This window comes from Chlamydotis macqueenii, chromosome 2 (assembly GCF_036417535.1).
Source record: "Chlamydotis macqueenii isolate bChlMac1 chromosome 2, bChlMac1.mat, whole genome shotgun sequence".
Classification (NCBI taxonomy): Eukaryota; Metazoa; Chordata; class Aves; order Otidiformes; family Otididae; genus Chlamydotis; species Chlamydotis macqueenii.
Window position 1 is genome coordinate 483500 of NC_141557.1, and position 15496 is coordinate 498995.

General features: G+C 48.3%; 1 protein-coding gene across 2 annotated transcripts in view; it reads left to right on the forward strand.

The window, feature by feature from the left end:
- The window catches only part of SCAP (SREBF chaperone), a 55332-nt gene that overhangs the window by 16244 nt on the left and 23592 nt on the right, over positions 1–15496 (forward strand). For both annotated transcript variants that reach the window (XM_086741646.1, XM_086741645.1), the window contains 3 exons: positions 429–652; positions 12036–12165; positions 13930–14087. In XM_086741646.1, coding sequence (XP_086597772.1) covers positions 531–652; positions 12036–12165; positions 13930–14087 — 410 coding nt within the window. In that variant the 5' untranslated portion in view covers positions 429–530. The remainder of the gene's footprint in view (positions 1–428; positions 653–12035; positions 12166–13929; positions 14088–15496) is intronic.

Consider the following 15496-nt stretch of genomic DNA (forward strand, 5'->3'; position numbering starts at 1 on the left):
TCCCTCGGGAGCGCCGTGCTGACGGCTAGCCTCAGTCCTTCTTTTCTGACTGGCGTTTTGGCATCTCCTCGGAGCGCTGCTTCGTTCTTGTACTGCTAAGCTCCTTTTCTTCCTTCCTTTCAGAGGGTTTGGTTCCTAGCTCCGTTCCAGCCAGTTCTCTCTGCCCAGCGGCTCCCGGCGGCGGTGCCCGACGTCTGCTCGGCTGGTGTTAGGTCTCTGCTTATCTCTTCTGCCCTTCCTTCCCCGAGGCAAAACCCAATAATTTGAGCAAATTGCCTGTAGGCTCGTAACGAGCGCTCGGCGTGTGGTGTCTTTTTCTCCCTTTTCTTCTGCGGAGGTACGATGCTGGAAGTCATTCTAAAACAAGCTGGCAGTGTTTATTTTCTTGTTATTTATTTTTCTCACGAGCTTGCTTGCTTTCTTTCCAGTTCCTGGCTGGATACAGTGCCTTTGCTGCAGCGGCGTACATGCTGGAATTGCCCGACCCCCTGATGTATTCCGGGATGGCAGCTAGGTGACGACGGTTGAGGATGACCCTGACTGAAAAACTGCGCGAGAGGATATCGCGGGCATTCTACAACCACGGGCTGTTGTGTGCTTCCTACCCCATTCCCATCATCCTCTTTACTGGTCTCTGTATTCTGGCCTGCTGGTAAGTCACACCAAGCGTTCGGTGCCACAGGGCGCTGCTGCTTTGTGGGGTTTTCATAGCGACGCTGTGGACATGCTCAGGTTTCCCTGCCTTGTGGGCTATCCCAGAAGCTTTTTTTTTTTTAAATGTAATAGGTTGCTGTTATCTGTTTCTGTGAGATAAAAGAGAAGACAGAGATGAAGTATCTTCATGTGGTTTAATAAGTAAATATTAAAAACCAATTGAATAAATGAAGTAACTAAAGCAATAAGTAAAATAACAGTAATCCCCAAACACCTGCGGGCGGACTCCAAAGCCATAAATTAAAAATGAGGAGAAGGAAAGTTGATCTTTCTTTCCATACTTGCCTATTCCGTTCTCCCTGAAGCTTGTACTCTTCTTTCGCAGCCCTTGCCTTGGCACGCGTGTTGTTTGTTCTTGTAGATTCTCTGCTCTCCTTCTGGACTTTAATTTGGAGCTGAATTGCAGCTGAATGTATTTTCACTCTCAGAAACATCACACAGGCCTCTTAATTATGCCTCGCTGGGAATTATTACTGCTGGGGTTGAGAAAACTTTTGTGCTCAAATTTGTCCTCAGACAGATTCTGTCATCGAGGTTTTAATTGTAAATATCTTGTCTCTTTTGGTCAAAGTAAACCCCGTGTGACGACGTACTGTACTCCTCTGCTTTCGGAAGAGCTCCACCTCTGTTGATGTAGATACAGAACTAATTTTTTCTTTGAGCACCACTGAGGATAAGACAGACTTTTTTCACATCTGCTGTTAAAGCATTATTGAAGTGATTATTTTCATGTACTGAAAACCTTTGAGATCGCTTCTCCTGCCTGTGACTCGTGAAGGCTGTGAGCAGCAGTCGAGGCGTTGCTTTCCTGAGTTTGCACTCCTTCTTGTGAGTTCTTGTGTGTCTGTCACGGATAATGGTTTTCTTTTCAGAACTCTCGTTCTGTAGGAGTACGAAGCTTCTACAAGCGAGTGTATTCTCCGTTCCGTTTATCTTTGATATGGTTGCAAGTAACGGCTCTGTCTTTTGACTTGAGCTGTGCTGGGTGCTGCTTTCACGTGTCAGGCCTGCGTTAGGAAACACAGAGTTCCACCGCGAGTCCTGAACCGCCGCGCCACAGCACTCTTGCTTGTTAATTGCTTCATCAGAGCTTCCAGTGGTGTTAGGCTTCTGTTTCCAGTTATCCCTCAGGTGCTGCGGTGGGGTAAGTGCAGGAGTGCAAGACAACTGATTGCCTGTAAAGTGTTTATCCATATAAATACTGCAGTTTGGGAGGGATTGAAGTAAAAACTGCGTGCTTACTCCCTTTCCTAAATTTAGGGCTTCCCGGACAGGAGGAAATCTCATCTGGGATTACTAGCAGCTGTCCTCCTTCTTCTTGGGAGCCTTGTGCCCACTGGCTCAGAACTTGTCTGCCCTGTCTTCGTAGCCGTGTGTTTAAAGCAGCGTGAGTTAAGGTGTCCCACACTGCGTCCTTGAAGCTTCAAACCAGACTGTCTTTGCCGGATGAGCTCCTGGTCGTTGTGTATTTGTGAAAGTGTCTGCTTTGCTCGGTGCTGGCATTTGAGGTTCTGCAGTTACTGGTTTCCTCTAGGCTGCAGAAACTTGTCCAAGGCACCGTCAAAAGCAAAGTGAGTAATGAGTTTCAGTAACTCGTTAGGAAAGCATGCAGCGGCCTTAGGAGAGACGGGGTTTTAGAAATACTGTGCCACCCTTTGAGAGCAAGTGTACCCTGGCGAAAAATTGGGGTGCAGCATGGCTCTTCAGAAGCAATTTTGAGGGATGTTTCAGTTCCTGTTCTGAGCTGCTGGTGTTAACTAGGTGTTAATTCTGGCTGGAGCAGTGGCATTGCTGACGAGATCAAAGCGGTTCCAGCGTGCAGCCCTTCGACACTTGGGATTTCAGTGTGGTAAGACGGCACCCTGAGAGGACAGCCGTGCACGGGATACTCTGGAACGCTTACTGGCAGTTTAGTTTTGGGTTGAGGTCTTCCTCTCGGTTTGAGCCTGAGGTCTGACTTCTTTATTGGCCTGGATGGTGGGGTGGACTGCTCCCCCAGCAAGTTTGGAGGTGATATAAACTTCATATGCCATGAGCCGAGAAGTGGAAAGCCGCGTGAAAACTGGATGAAGTGGCTGGGTGAAAACTGGGAAGAGCGGCTGGCACACCAGGCAGCTGTGTAGGCAGAGAGGAATCTCAAAGTTCTAGACAATGAAGGTAGAAGGAAGAATAACCCCAGGCGTCTGTGCAGGTTGGAGGTCGGCTCTCTGGAAAGCAGTTCTGCAGAACAGGCCCCAGAGATCCTGATGGACACCAGATTGAACGCAAGCCACCTCACGGCAGAGGCAGCCCGCAGTATCCTGGGCATCGCCAGCAGGTCGAGGTGGACCTTCCCTTCTGCCTGGCGTGAGTGCTGGGTCTGGTGCTGGGCTTCCCGGTGAAAGGAGGATGTGGAAATAGTGGAGCAAGTCTAGCACAGGGCCACGAAGATGATGAAGGGACTGGAGCGCCTTCGAGTAAAGGGTGAGAGAGCTGGGACTGTTCAGCCTGGAGAAGGGAAGGCTCCGGGGATCTTATCACCCTGTAGAAATAAATGAAGAGGGTGTGAAGAGAAGGGAGCTGGGCTCCCCACCCGGTGGTGCCCACTGACAGGACACGAGGCAACGGGCACAAGCTGAAACACAGGAGATTCTGCTTACACGTAAGAAAATACTCTTAAACTTTAAGGTTGTTAACCGTCGGAGCAGGTATCCCAGGGCGGAGGTGGCTCCGTCCTCGGAGATGCTCGGCATCCATCTGGACACGGCCCCGAGCCACCGGCTGTGGGTGGCCCTGCTCCGAGCAGGTTTGGATTCGCTGGCCTCCAGAGCTGCCTTCCCGCCTCAACTGCCTGTCGTTCGGCTGTGCGCTTTTTACTCTGCCTGCGAGGGCTGGAAAGGAGCTGTGCAGTGCACGATGATGGAGGAGAACTGGTTTTCAGCTCCCTTTTCAGTTTCTCCAGTGTGAGAGCCGTGCTGATTTATCAAGGTGTTAGGAGTGTCCCCTTCCTCCTTGTGCTTCCTTCCTTCCGCGCTTCTGTTTTTTTCCCAGCTGAAAAAGGACGTGGCGCTAAGGGGAACAGAGATCATTGCCATCAAGTGACTTGAGAGTAACTCCTGCTTCCTTGGGGCTTTGCAGTTGCAGACCACATGCCATTCACTGATTTAAAACAAGAAATAAAACTTATTATCCTCTGACACTGAGGCTGCGTTACCGAGTGCGTTGTATTTCAGGGTCCTTGGCTTGTACTAGAATTTGGCTGCGCTCTGCAGTGAGCACTTGATAAATCTCCGTAGGAGTCGAAGATGCCTCTCCCTTGTTTGCTGTGTGTGGAGTAATCTGATGTTTGTGGTGTGTGGCTGCACGCAGCTGGTGGCTCTGTGACTTGTGCCACTGTAGCTGTCGAACGCTCCTCTCGTAACAAACGGGTAGGGACTACGACCATGTAAACCTGGAGCAAGATCTTCAGTAACTCTTCTGACTTTGGCTGCACTGGAATCCTTCTCAGCAAGTCTTTTCATCAGAGACAGTGAAGTTTAACAGAGTTTTTTCAGGAGGGCAGTGTGCCAAAGTTAAAGAAAGGACTGACATTCCTTTTTTAATCAGAATTTCTGAATATTTAAAATGGTGTGAAATAACGGGAAAACAGATGCGATCAACAGTTATCTCAATGACTGCTGGCTATTCATGGGGTAGGGCAGGAAACTTCCAAAGTATTGTAGCAAACATTTGGGAAAATGAATTTTTAGCTAATATACTAACTCACTTTAGGTTGAAGTTAAGTCCTGGAACTGGAGGGGATGGTGCCAACTGGAGGGGATGGGCCCGTGCAAACCTCATGGAGTTCAACCAGGCCAAGGGCAAGGTCCTGCACGTGGGTGGGGGCAATCCCAGCACAAATCCAGGCTGGGGGGGAATGGATGGGGAGCAGCCCTGAGGAGAAGGACGAGAAGCTCAACGTGAGCTGGCAACATGCGCTTGCAGCGCGGAAAGCCAAGCGCTGTCAGAAGTGTTCCATTTTCTTAGGACGCATCGTCTCATCCACATCACTGCAAAGAGTGAGCAATGTGCGGAAATTTGCAGAAAGCGGCTGGTGGAAAAAAATCAAGGCCCAGCTTCAGGGCAGAAGCTCATTTAGGTGATGTTTCCGTCCAACGTGATGGTAAGAGCACTGTTTGCATAGCAGTGCAGATTAGTGTGTGAAACGAGTGTGGAGCAATTAAGTAGGAACTACAGGTCCTTTTAATGAGGAAGGAAGATATGCGGTGATCCAGTGGTTTTGTCCTGACTTTTATCAACAGGGAAGGAGCTAATAACGTCCTCGGGGTAGCTGAGAATCTTAGTCCCTCTCCCTGAAGAAGTGAGTGGAAAAAGAAGGTGGTAGTGGAGCAAAAGGAAGCGCTCTGTATTCTTCCTTAAACATGGTTAATAATTATATCGTGGTGGTAAAGCAAGCAAGGGTGGATCCTACATCCTGTGTTCTTGAAAGGAGGAGAGGTTAAAGGAGTTGTCTATGTTTTTGCACCTGTATGCACCCAGAACCAAGGAGAGCTTGTAAAATTCTCCTGCAGAAGAAGTTAACTCAGTTGTTCTCGTTTTCCTCCCTCACACCTCGGTAAAACATGACCATCTCTGTGTTCAGATAACTTTTAAAAGCTGAAATAAACCGTGTGGTCCACAACTTAGCCAGCGTCAGTTCTGGTTCTTAAACCACGTGACACAGTGTGGGTGTTTCTCCTGTTCTGGAGGGGCTGGGTCTCAAGAATCGGGTACACGGTCACCACAGAGTGTTGCAGGTCAGTTGACTGTATTCTGTCTTTAACCCCGGAGGTGTTTTGTGTAGGCACTATTTTTGGTGTCACCTCTAGACAAGACATGGCACATCTGGTTTTGTTAATAAATTAATATTCAAATCAAAAGCAAAATGCCTGTGCCTCATTCTTCCTCTGACAGCCTGAAAGCCCAAGTTGTGTTAGTCTTTGCTTCCCAGGGAGAGTTTTCTGCTGAACTAGCTGTTGACAAGTGTAGGGCTTCCTAGCTGACTTGTTTTAGTGTTTATCCCTTTGTAGGTGACATTAATTTTCACTTAAATGGATCTGCATTAAGAAACATTCCCGTTCTTTACAGGGACAAACTTACCTGTTTCCTTGTTTCTTTTGTTGGTTGTTTTTTTTTTTTTTTTTTTTTTTTTTTCTCCCCCAGTAGAGTGAGAGTGCTGCTTAAGCCTGTCTGACACCAGAGCTCAGAGAAGAACAGATGATGCCTGTAAATCTGGTAATCAGATTCTGGTTCTGAAGAAGAGTTTTTAGTTGAAGTAAGGATTTAAAATGAAACAGCTCACTCCGTGAGGCAGGTTTGGGAGAATGAAACAGGGGAGTCTTTGCAGGTGTTCGTTATTTGACTGAAGCACTAGGCTCTGCTGCTAGAGGACTGCAGAACTGCCTGGAGCCAGAGCCCTTTTGTGTGGACGTGCGTATCTGTGTTTCTTCCTGAAAGAACATTTCAGTGCCTTACAGGCTGGTACTGTCTTGGGTGCTAACTGTAGGAGCCTCATCGTGTTCCCGATCCACGGAGATCCCGTCTCCCGAGGGACATGGTGACACTAGAAGCAAGTTCTGTGTAACGAGAGCGCTATTCTGCTTCGCAGAGAATGGGAAGCTGGCAGCGCAGAGCGAGGGGAACCTTTACCTTTGCAGGGCAGGTTTTTGCGGGTCCTGGCAGTGGGAAACGGTGCAAAGCAAACATCATTTATTTAGAAATTGGTCTTGGTTATGCCCTCACCTCTTGGTTATGCCCTCCTCCTAAGAGGAAACTGTTGCTGCCAGATATCTGGCCTTCTCTACTCACTTGTTGTTAAATTTCAGATCTTTCATTAGCAATGGGTTTTCAGTGCTAGTTCAGGCTGGAAACAGGCTAAAAGCTTGTTCTACAGTGCGCGCAATGCAGGTGGCAGCTATTTTAAGGCAATATGTCACCACCTTCCCTTTTATCTAAGACCTGGCAGCTCCCTGCTTTCCTTCGTATTCACCAGCTGAGGACTATTCTGGGGTGGCGGAGATCTCCGCTTTGATTCTGAGGAGGAGGAACATGCAACTGAAGGGTTTGCAGTTCTGTTGGGTTGCCAGCTGCCTTGGGCTGACCTGGCAGTTCTCCATCTTGGCCCTCGAAGCTGTCTTGAAAATATGTAAAGCAGTTGGATGAACATTTTTGCTTGAACTTACCTCATGCTTGGAAACTTAAAATGCGCTCTTGCTTGAGTTCAGCAATACCAACTTGTAGATGATCTGCTTTTCCTTTATTTTGGATTTGCAGAAGGGTTTCAGGGTGCACTGTCACACGAGCATCTCGAAAGAACTCTTCTCAAAACTCAAACTTCTTTTTGAGCTTTCCTGTCACCCGTTGTAGATCCTACTTTTCTTCCTCCTTTCTCTATCCTTTCCATCCTGGTGTTCACCTCTTTCCTGCATGGTCAAAAACATCTCTGAGAAAGAGAAACGCGAGGGGAATCAAACGTGAGTGCTAGAAATCACCTCCCTGTAACTCACTTGCAGCAGTTCTTGCATTTGGTGAGAAGTGCACGTGGAAAGGACCTAGGCCTGTCGCATCTCGCAGTCCTGGCAGTGTTTAGTGTCTGTGGGAAGCCAGGATGCTTCTGGCAGTGCCGCAGCATCTCTTGGTTTGGTTTTTAACTATCTCTTTAATTAAAAAGATGCTGTGACACTGATGTCTGAAGTAGTAGGTCTGGTGACTTTCTTGATGTCCCTGGGTGGTTCTTTCTCATCTGTCCTTTTTTTTTTGTCTCTGCTGTCAGTCTGTCTCGGGTGTCACAGGCCAGTTCAGCTGCTATCACATGCCTGTATAAGGCTAATTAAATTCAAGAATTAATATTTTAGCATCTTACTGAAATAAGTTACGGTAAGCGTTATCTAGAATGTGTGCTTTGTGCGTTCTTCCATCAGGCATTCTCAAAACCTCTCATGAACATCAGTCCTCAAATATTGCTGTAATATAAGTAAATCCATGTCCCTGTTTCCCTCACGGGGACACACATTTACACTGTAGTTGGCTCGAGACGAGGGAGCTTTTGAAAAGAGTCCAAGAAGTAAGTTTGTTCCTGAGCTCAGCCGTAGAACAATGTGCTGAGCACTTTATGCTCTCTAGATCCTGTCGCGATAAGGACTGGAGGAGCTAAACACAGATGTGTATGGGCTACGCCGTCTGTTTACCCTTTCTGGCCTTTTAAAAGTGGATTTCCTGTGGGGCCTTCTCTTTGAAGATAGCTGCTGAACATGTGGATGGTGATCCAAAATAGTCCCAGCTTTTCTCTGGTGTGCCAGATGATCTTGATGGGTGCACACCGGTGTCTTCTAATGCCACAGCTGCCACAGCTCTTCTGCTCTCAGTGAAATATGAAGATAATTTGGCCAAAGACAAAAGCTCCTGTTCCCGAGGAAGGTACTAACCTACGAGAGTAGAGCCGTGCTCACGCGGTGCTGCGGTAGGCGCTTGTACTGCGGTACTGGCTTTATGAACAAGGTTGGCGGTCCTGAAACGTGTTAGGTCTCGCTGTCTTTAACAGCAAGGAGCATTAGAATTGGGACTCATTAGCGTCAGGGGCAACGAAGAGGATTATGTCCTACTTGGCAGCATGGTGCTTCCCTCTTCCTGCTCTAGGGACGGATTACAAATATGGATGAGAGGGAGCATATAGATCTTTTCCAACAGCTTAAATCCTGTTCCGTATTCGTGATTTAATCAATTGCAGGTAAACGCTGAAGCTGGTTTAGATATCGACAGATCTGCCCTGACCGCCAGCCTGAAGAGGATGGATGGTCTCTGTTGCCTTGATTCCCAGTAGGATGCAGTCCTCAGCACTGCATAAACATCTCTGGTTTTTTGCTTCCGTTAGAAGTTTCCCTTTTGCTCTTCCCCTCAATTTGTTGCCCGTGAGCCGTCTAAGAAATGCCACTTACTCTTTCCTCCATTGCACTTGCATGTGCTTTAAATTTTTTTTGCACAAGTTTGAAAAATAAAAATACAATAATACAAAAACCCCTTGGTCATTCAGAAATAGCCGTTAAGGAGCTGCGAATTGCCGTGTCCTGTATTTTGGGAGGTGGCTTGCACATCAGGATGGGAGTGGTTGGCTTCTTCCTGTCTACAGAAAATTACACTCTTTTTTTTTTTAACAACATAAAAACCAAATACTGGGTTCTCAGCTAACCTTCACGTCAGCTGCTGGCAGGCACTCTGTCAAGTATTGCATCTTTCTCCGAGGCCTCGAGTGACCCGGAGCCCACTGGAAGCTGTGCGCAGGTTGCCGTTGTTGAACTTTCATCCTTCCCAACTTCTCAGGTGGCTTCCAAAGCTGAAGCCAGGGCTGCTGTAAGAAGCCTGTGCATGTGTAGGAGTAAGATGTTCAACGGTAGGGGAGTCAGCACGCATCTCCACTCCGCTCTGGCAACAGGCGTGTTTCTTGGCGATGAAATGATTTTATTCAGATGTACATGCACTAGTGGCTGAGAACCAACATGGTGGAGCAACTAGGAGCCGTCTCCAGAGGCTAGGTTTTTTAGAAAAGCTCTTTTATCCAAGTTTCTTTGGTACATAAGCTGGCATGTTGAGGCCTTCCTTTGTGGCCTCAAGTGTAGAAAGGGCATAACAGAATCCAGAGCTGCTTGATGCGACACGTTCAATACTGACAAAACATCTGTGATGATGGCCAGGTGGTTATTTAGCAGACAGCTGTGGAAATTCAGGTCCTTCACCTCGCCCAGCTGTTCTCCTCTCCCTCTGCTGCAAGTTGCTGCTCCCACCACTCTGCCAGCAGTTCACGTTAACCCCCAATCCACACACAGCGGCGACGTCCGTGTAACACCGCTGTTAATGACCCGCCTGGGGGAGCAGAGCACCCGCTCGCCGAGTTTGTGGATCGTGCCGGACGTGGGAGAGCAGTCAGTATGGCGGAGAGCCCGGTTGTTGTTCAGAGCCGCTTTGGCAGGTTGGGAAGATGGACTGACCGGAGCCTCGGGAATCCAGCAAAGGCGAAAAGGCAAATGCAGAGTCCTGCCCCAGAGTCCTGCGCTAGCAAGAGTGTAGGCAGCAGGGTCAAGGAGAGGAGTCTTCCCTCTGTTTGTGAAACCACAGTCCTGCGGCCGGGTTGGGGCTCTGCAGTGTGAGGGAGGCGTTGGCATGCTGCAGCACATCCGGCAGAGCTGTCGGAGCGGGGAGCTGTAGAGTACCGTGGAGGAGGAGAGGCTGAGGAGACTGAGTATCCCTACGTGGTGATCTTACTGTTGGCCTGCAGCTACTTATGGGAGGGTGTGGAGAAGGTGGAGCCAGATTCTGCTCAGGGTATGTACTGGAAGGACAAGAGGCAGTGGACAGATGGGAAATTTGGATAGATCTAAGGACAAAATACGTTCATTATGAAGGCTGTCAAATGCTAGAACAGCTAGATCTAGTCCTTGGAGATACGCCAAGCAAGACTGGACATGGCTCTGAGCAACCTGCTCTTGTTGGCCCTGCTTTGAGCAGGACTTTGCACTGGAGCTCTCCGGAGATCCCTTCCACACAGCTGCTCTGTGACGATGGAGGTCGCTGCTCAAAGCCACACCAACCCCAGCGTTAGGCTGGGAGCCCTGTCTGGTTGACTTTTGGGTATCTCCCATGATGGAGAGTCCACAGCTACTCTGCTCCCTTTTCCAGACTTTGACTGCTCTCGTTGTGAGGAATTTTTACCTTACGTCTGATTGGAATTTCCCTCGCTGCGCTTGTGTCCTTTCCCTGTGCACCCCCGAGATGAGGCTGGGGTCACCTTCGCCGTAACCTCTAATGAATTAGCTGAAAGCCTGCATTTTAGATTCCCTCCCCAGTCTCCTCCAGGCTGGATGAGTCTGGTTAACCCAGTATCTCCTTTTGCCCCACGTTCTCCTGCCACATTGCCATTTTGGTGGCCTCCACTGGACTAGCCAGGATCTGGGGCATTTTTGCTTTGAAAGGCGGCAAGAGTTGAAAGAGTTTTCAAGGTAGGATTGTGTGCAGGGCTAGCTGAATCGTGCTAAACCAGGAAAAAGTACTTGTGAAACCTTCAGCATCTTGAGGAGCTCAGTGTTTCCTTCACCCTGTGCTCGGTGCCGTAACTGTGACCTCTGGCAGCGGTCGGGTCTTCACCGTTGACTCTGGAGGTGCAGATGCTGTACGTGTCTCCCCAGGCTTTCGCTTGCAGCAGATGGTTTCTGACAAGCTGCGCATGGTTTCGAAGGCCTAAAACCGATGGCTGCTTGTGAGAGAAAAGAGGCTGAGCTGTCTCCAGATTGTGGCTTTTGCGGGGCGTTTCCTCCTTTGATGTGTTACCACAGGAATTTATTATTCCTTTTTCTCTTCCCTCCCATTGCACGGTGAAGTGATAATAATTGGATATTTTATTTTTGTCAGGCTAATAAAATAGCAAATTCAACAAGCTTTGCTTCTGCTTTCATTGTTCTTTTTCAGCCTTTTCTTGTTCAGTCTGAAGCCTCGTCTTTGGCTGTCGCTTGTCTCTCCGTGGCCTGTGATGGTTGGTTCTGGCTAATCCCTAACGACGCGGGCAGAGTGTTGCATGAAAACAATCCCAATCCCAAATCTGGCAATATTGCAAGAAAATGGGAAAATACATCAAAAATTCAAGGCCTGATGGATTGTCCTGCGTCAGACAATAAAAAGACAGAAGTTAGATTGTCAGAATTCGGGTCTCTGGTTCATTTTGGTGCGGACAATTCCCACTCGTTGGCCAATATCTTTGTAACAGTGGTCTTGCTTTTTCCTCCAGCTCAATTCTGATTGAGTTTAAATGACTCTGGAGAACCTCGGGAGCTAAAAGCTCTGTTCTAAGCTCTCTGAAACCTCGGTTTCCCAACTTTCAAATAGTTTGAAGTCTTTGTTGTAGAGTAGCTGCTACACTCATCTGAAAATGACAGTACCAAAGCAGCAAGCAGATATGTCTCACTTAGTGTGTTTTGCGGAATAGCTGAGGTATGGCTGTATTAATGTTTCAGCACCACTAACGCTCAGGTGATGGAGAGTCATTCAGGTGAGGTCCTGCAAGAGCTTCTCTTCTTTTTCTCCCAGAAGTTTTAGTCATCCCTTTCCGAGGGGGAAAGACCGATTCTCTCTTGTGTTGGGGAAACGCATCCAGCAGTTCCGATGACAGCCAAAGCCCTCTTGCGTTGCAGCTGTATCTCCTGTCCTGCAGAGCTTGGATTTACCTGGAGTGGGCTTGTTTTTCGTGACCCATTTTTTTGACCGTCTAAAGCCTAGTGAAAACCAAAGCGCAACATTTCTCGCTTACGTCTTAACCCTAGTTACCCGCTGCTGAAGCTGCCGCTGCCCGGAACGGGACCCGTGGAGTACAGCACCCCCGTGAAGGATTACTCCCCGCCCTCTCCGGACGCGGGTCAGCAGCAAGGGGATCTTGGCGAGCGTCCCGACTGGGTGAGTCCTGCACTGGGGGCGGCTGGGCGTGCTGGGGGAGATGAGGTGGTGAACCATCCCTGCCGTGCTGCTGGTGCTTGGCTGTAATCCGTGGGAAATATTTCTGGTGACGCGGTGCTTTGTGTAACTGCTAAGTTTAGGCTGTGTTTGTCTTGTATTAGTCTTAGCCTAGCATACAAACAAGTGCTAGGCATGTGGAAGAGTTAAAAGCTCTGAAATGCTGTTTGAGAGCCCGTTTCCAAGGATAACGCTATCTAAGGCAGGTAGCATACCATTTAAAGCATTTTTAGATTTTTAAATGAGTTTAAGAGGGGGGTTCCGGGATAACAGGCCCCAGTTTCCTGATGTCATACGAAGGCAGCGGTTTCCCCAGCGCAGCGGGACAAGCCTCCTGCTGACACACAGCGCTTCCCTCACCTGCCTTCCCTCCTCCGCGGGACTTAGCCAGCCTTTCCTGTCCGGGGAGATGCTCCTGGTAGTTACGGTGGCGGTTTTGGTGTTGTCAGCCTCTCTCTGACGGGATCTGGATTCTGGCTATCGATCAGCCAGAATCTGGCTATCGATCAGCACAGATCTTCAAAGATCAGTAGCTGTCAGAATGGGCACGTCTGTCTGGCCTGGAGGGGGAAGACACACTGTCCAGCTCCTCAGCGCTTGCCGTTCTCTCTCCTTTGGCTTTAAAATATTGCATCTAGCAGGGTTTTTTTTCTGATGAATTTGGTAGTCTAGTCTTCAGCTCCAAGATACGGGCTTTTTTCTTAAGGTCACAGTCAGGAGTTTTTCACGTGAATGAGAATTTAGGCAGCCGAGGATTCTGGCTGTGGAGCTAGCTACTGCAGTGTGGTCTAGGGAGAGCAGGGATGCTGGAAGAACCCGGTGAACTGATTATAATCTACGGGTGGGATTTGTTTTTATTCTTAATCAGCTGGTGTGTATCATGCAGGTAAATGAGAATTATATCCTTATGTTAAGGGTAAGGAATTGACTTTTCTTTTGCATGAGCAGACTGGAACCGTGATGCTTTTCAAGAAGGCTGATAACCTGGCTCAAGAAATCAGGAAACAATTCTAAAATCATCCTTCATAACCTGCGTTGTTCTTTTTTATTCCAGGGTCTCTCTTAAGTAGAAGCTAGCTGTTGGCTTTATGCTTTTGGTGCCTCCAGCTCTCTACTCTCTCCATGTATGCTCTTCTCACTGTGATTGAAATAATGTGCTGCCTTCTACGCTCCCTGGTGCCGCTGAGAGCTTTTTGCACTGTGCCGTTAACTCGGGCTGCTGCTGGCTGATGAAATCTTCCCCCTGCTTTGTTGCCTAGTTCAGCTAACAGAGCACCAAAGTCCTGGCCGCCACGGCGTGTCAGCACTGCGGTCCCTAGCGCAGGGTCAGCAGCCTGGGCGCGGAGACCGGGGAGATTTAAATGGCACGCAGCGGAATCGGCACAGGCTGGGGGAACTGCGGCGCTGTGAGAGTCCCCGCTCCTGCCTTTCATTCCAGTAGCAAATCCAGCAGGAGCTGGGAGCCTCTGCCTCACAAAGCAGCTCAATAGACTGATGCCAAAACGCTCAGTGGCATTTTGCCTCTTTGAGAAACAGAGTCTTTTTGTTCTTGCTGGGTTAGTGCTGTCATGTTTCACCTCTAATTCGGGAAAGGAAAATATAATCTGGCAAAGCCCTTCCTGAAAGGTTGCCAAGCTGCGGTCTCATCCTGCTGAGCTGCTTCCCACTCACCGTGTGTTTTCATTCTCCGCCTGGTTTTCCCTGCAGTATGTTGGTGCTCCTGTGGCCTACATCCAGCAGATCTTTGTGAAAGCTACCGTCTCCCCGTGGCAGAAGAACTTCCTTGCTGTTGACGTATTCCGTTCACCCCTCTCCCGCGTCTTCCAGCTAGTGGAGGAGATTAGAAACCATGCCCTGAGAGACAGGTAATTACTGCTCGTTAAAGTTTGTGTAGAAGGCAGACTGACCCACTGTATGCATCCGTCTTCTGAATTACTGCCTCCTAAGTCTGATCATTAGCTTTGAATTTGTAAAATTCTCGAAAGAAAATGGGAGATCACCGCTAACGAGTGACATTGTATCCATCCTGCACGTAGGGCTGTTTGGCTTTTGTGCTAGAGAGCTTGCCTGTCCTGTGGTCACTGATAGTTGTCAGGAACCCTCCAGTCAGAGTCCTCTGGATGGGGCCTCCAAGGTCGTACCTGTTACGGCAGATGGCAGCGTCATATAATCCCTCCATAAGCGTGCACGCCTCGTGTTAAAGCAAGTGCATTTGATCCCCCCGTGCCTATTGTGAAGCTCTTCTAGAATTTCACGTGGTCAGGAGCCTTCTCCTGCCTTTCCACTTGGGCTATATTTAGGAGCAGTTTATACCTGGCTGGTTTTGTCCTGACACAGTACGGAAATAGCTTTCCTCTGCTTCCACATATTTACAGGGACAGCTCGTCCTCCCCACCCCAAATCCTTGTTTATTACGTGAAAATTATGAAACTTGAGCCTCACTCTGGTGAGACAGCTCTGTATTCAGTTTGTCGTCCTGGGTGCTCCTCTTGACACTGCTGTTAGTGTCTCTGTCCTGAGCGTGGGAGATGAGAACTGCACACGGTATTCTCCGAGAAGTCTCCTTTGTGTGTCAGTTTCCGTGGAAATGCCTTTGCTGAAATACAGTGAGATTACCGGTCCCGTTTTCGTGCCAGTCACATCAGTTTTACGCATTATGGAGTGATTGATTAGCGCCTCCATGTCCCTCTCTGTCATTTCCAGCTGATGAGCTCCCACTTCATAGCAGAAACTCTCTTAGTCCCCAAGTGCATGGTCTTGCACTGTGTACTGTTGATAGAAAGGGGATTAAATTTATTCCAGCCCTCACATCGTCCGTTTTGGATATTCTGTTCCTTTTTTGTATTATTTCGTGCCATTGGCAGATGTCCCTGTATCTTATTCCAGGGTTATTAATAAAAATATATCATAACCCTGGTTCTCTGAACTGCCTGTGAGAAATTCCACTTTGTTTTTCTCAATACTGGTGATTCCCCTTTCAGCAGCCCCAGGACCATTTTCCCGTTAACCTAGTTCTTTACAATTTTTGTGCTAATTTCTGTGTCTTTCCTGTGAACTAAAGCATTTTCTGGGTGGTGCTGCATCGAAAGCTTTATTGACACCCAAGTGGCTGAGATCTGCTGGGCTTCCTCCAGCCAAGAAGTCAGGCATTTTAAAGAAAAGACCGCTCAGATCAGTTTGGGTTATTCTCTCTGTAAACCAATAATACAGTTTATACTTGTTAACTTACCTCTGTTTTTTAAAAAATAACTTTTGCTTCGAATTCTAAGTTTTT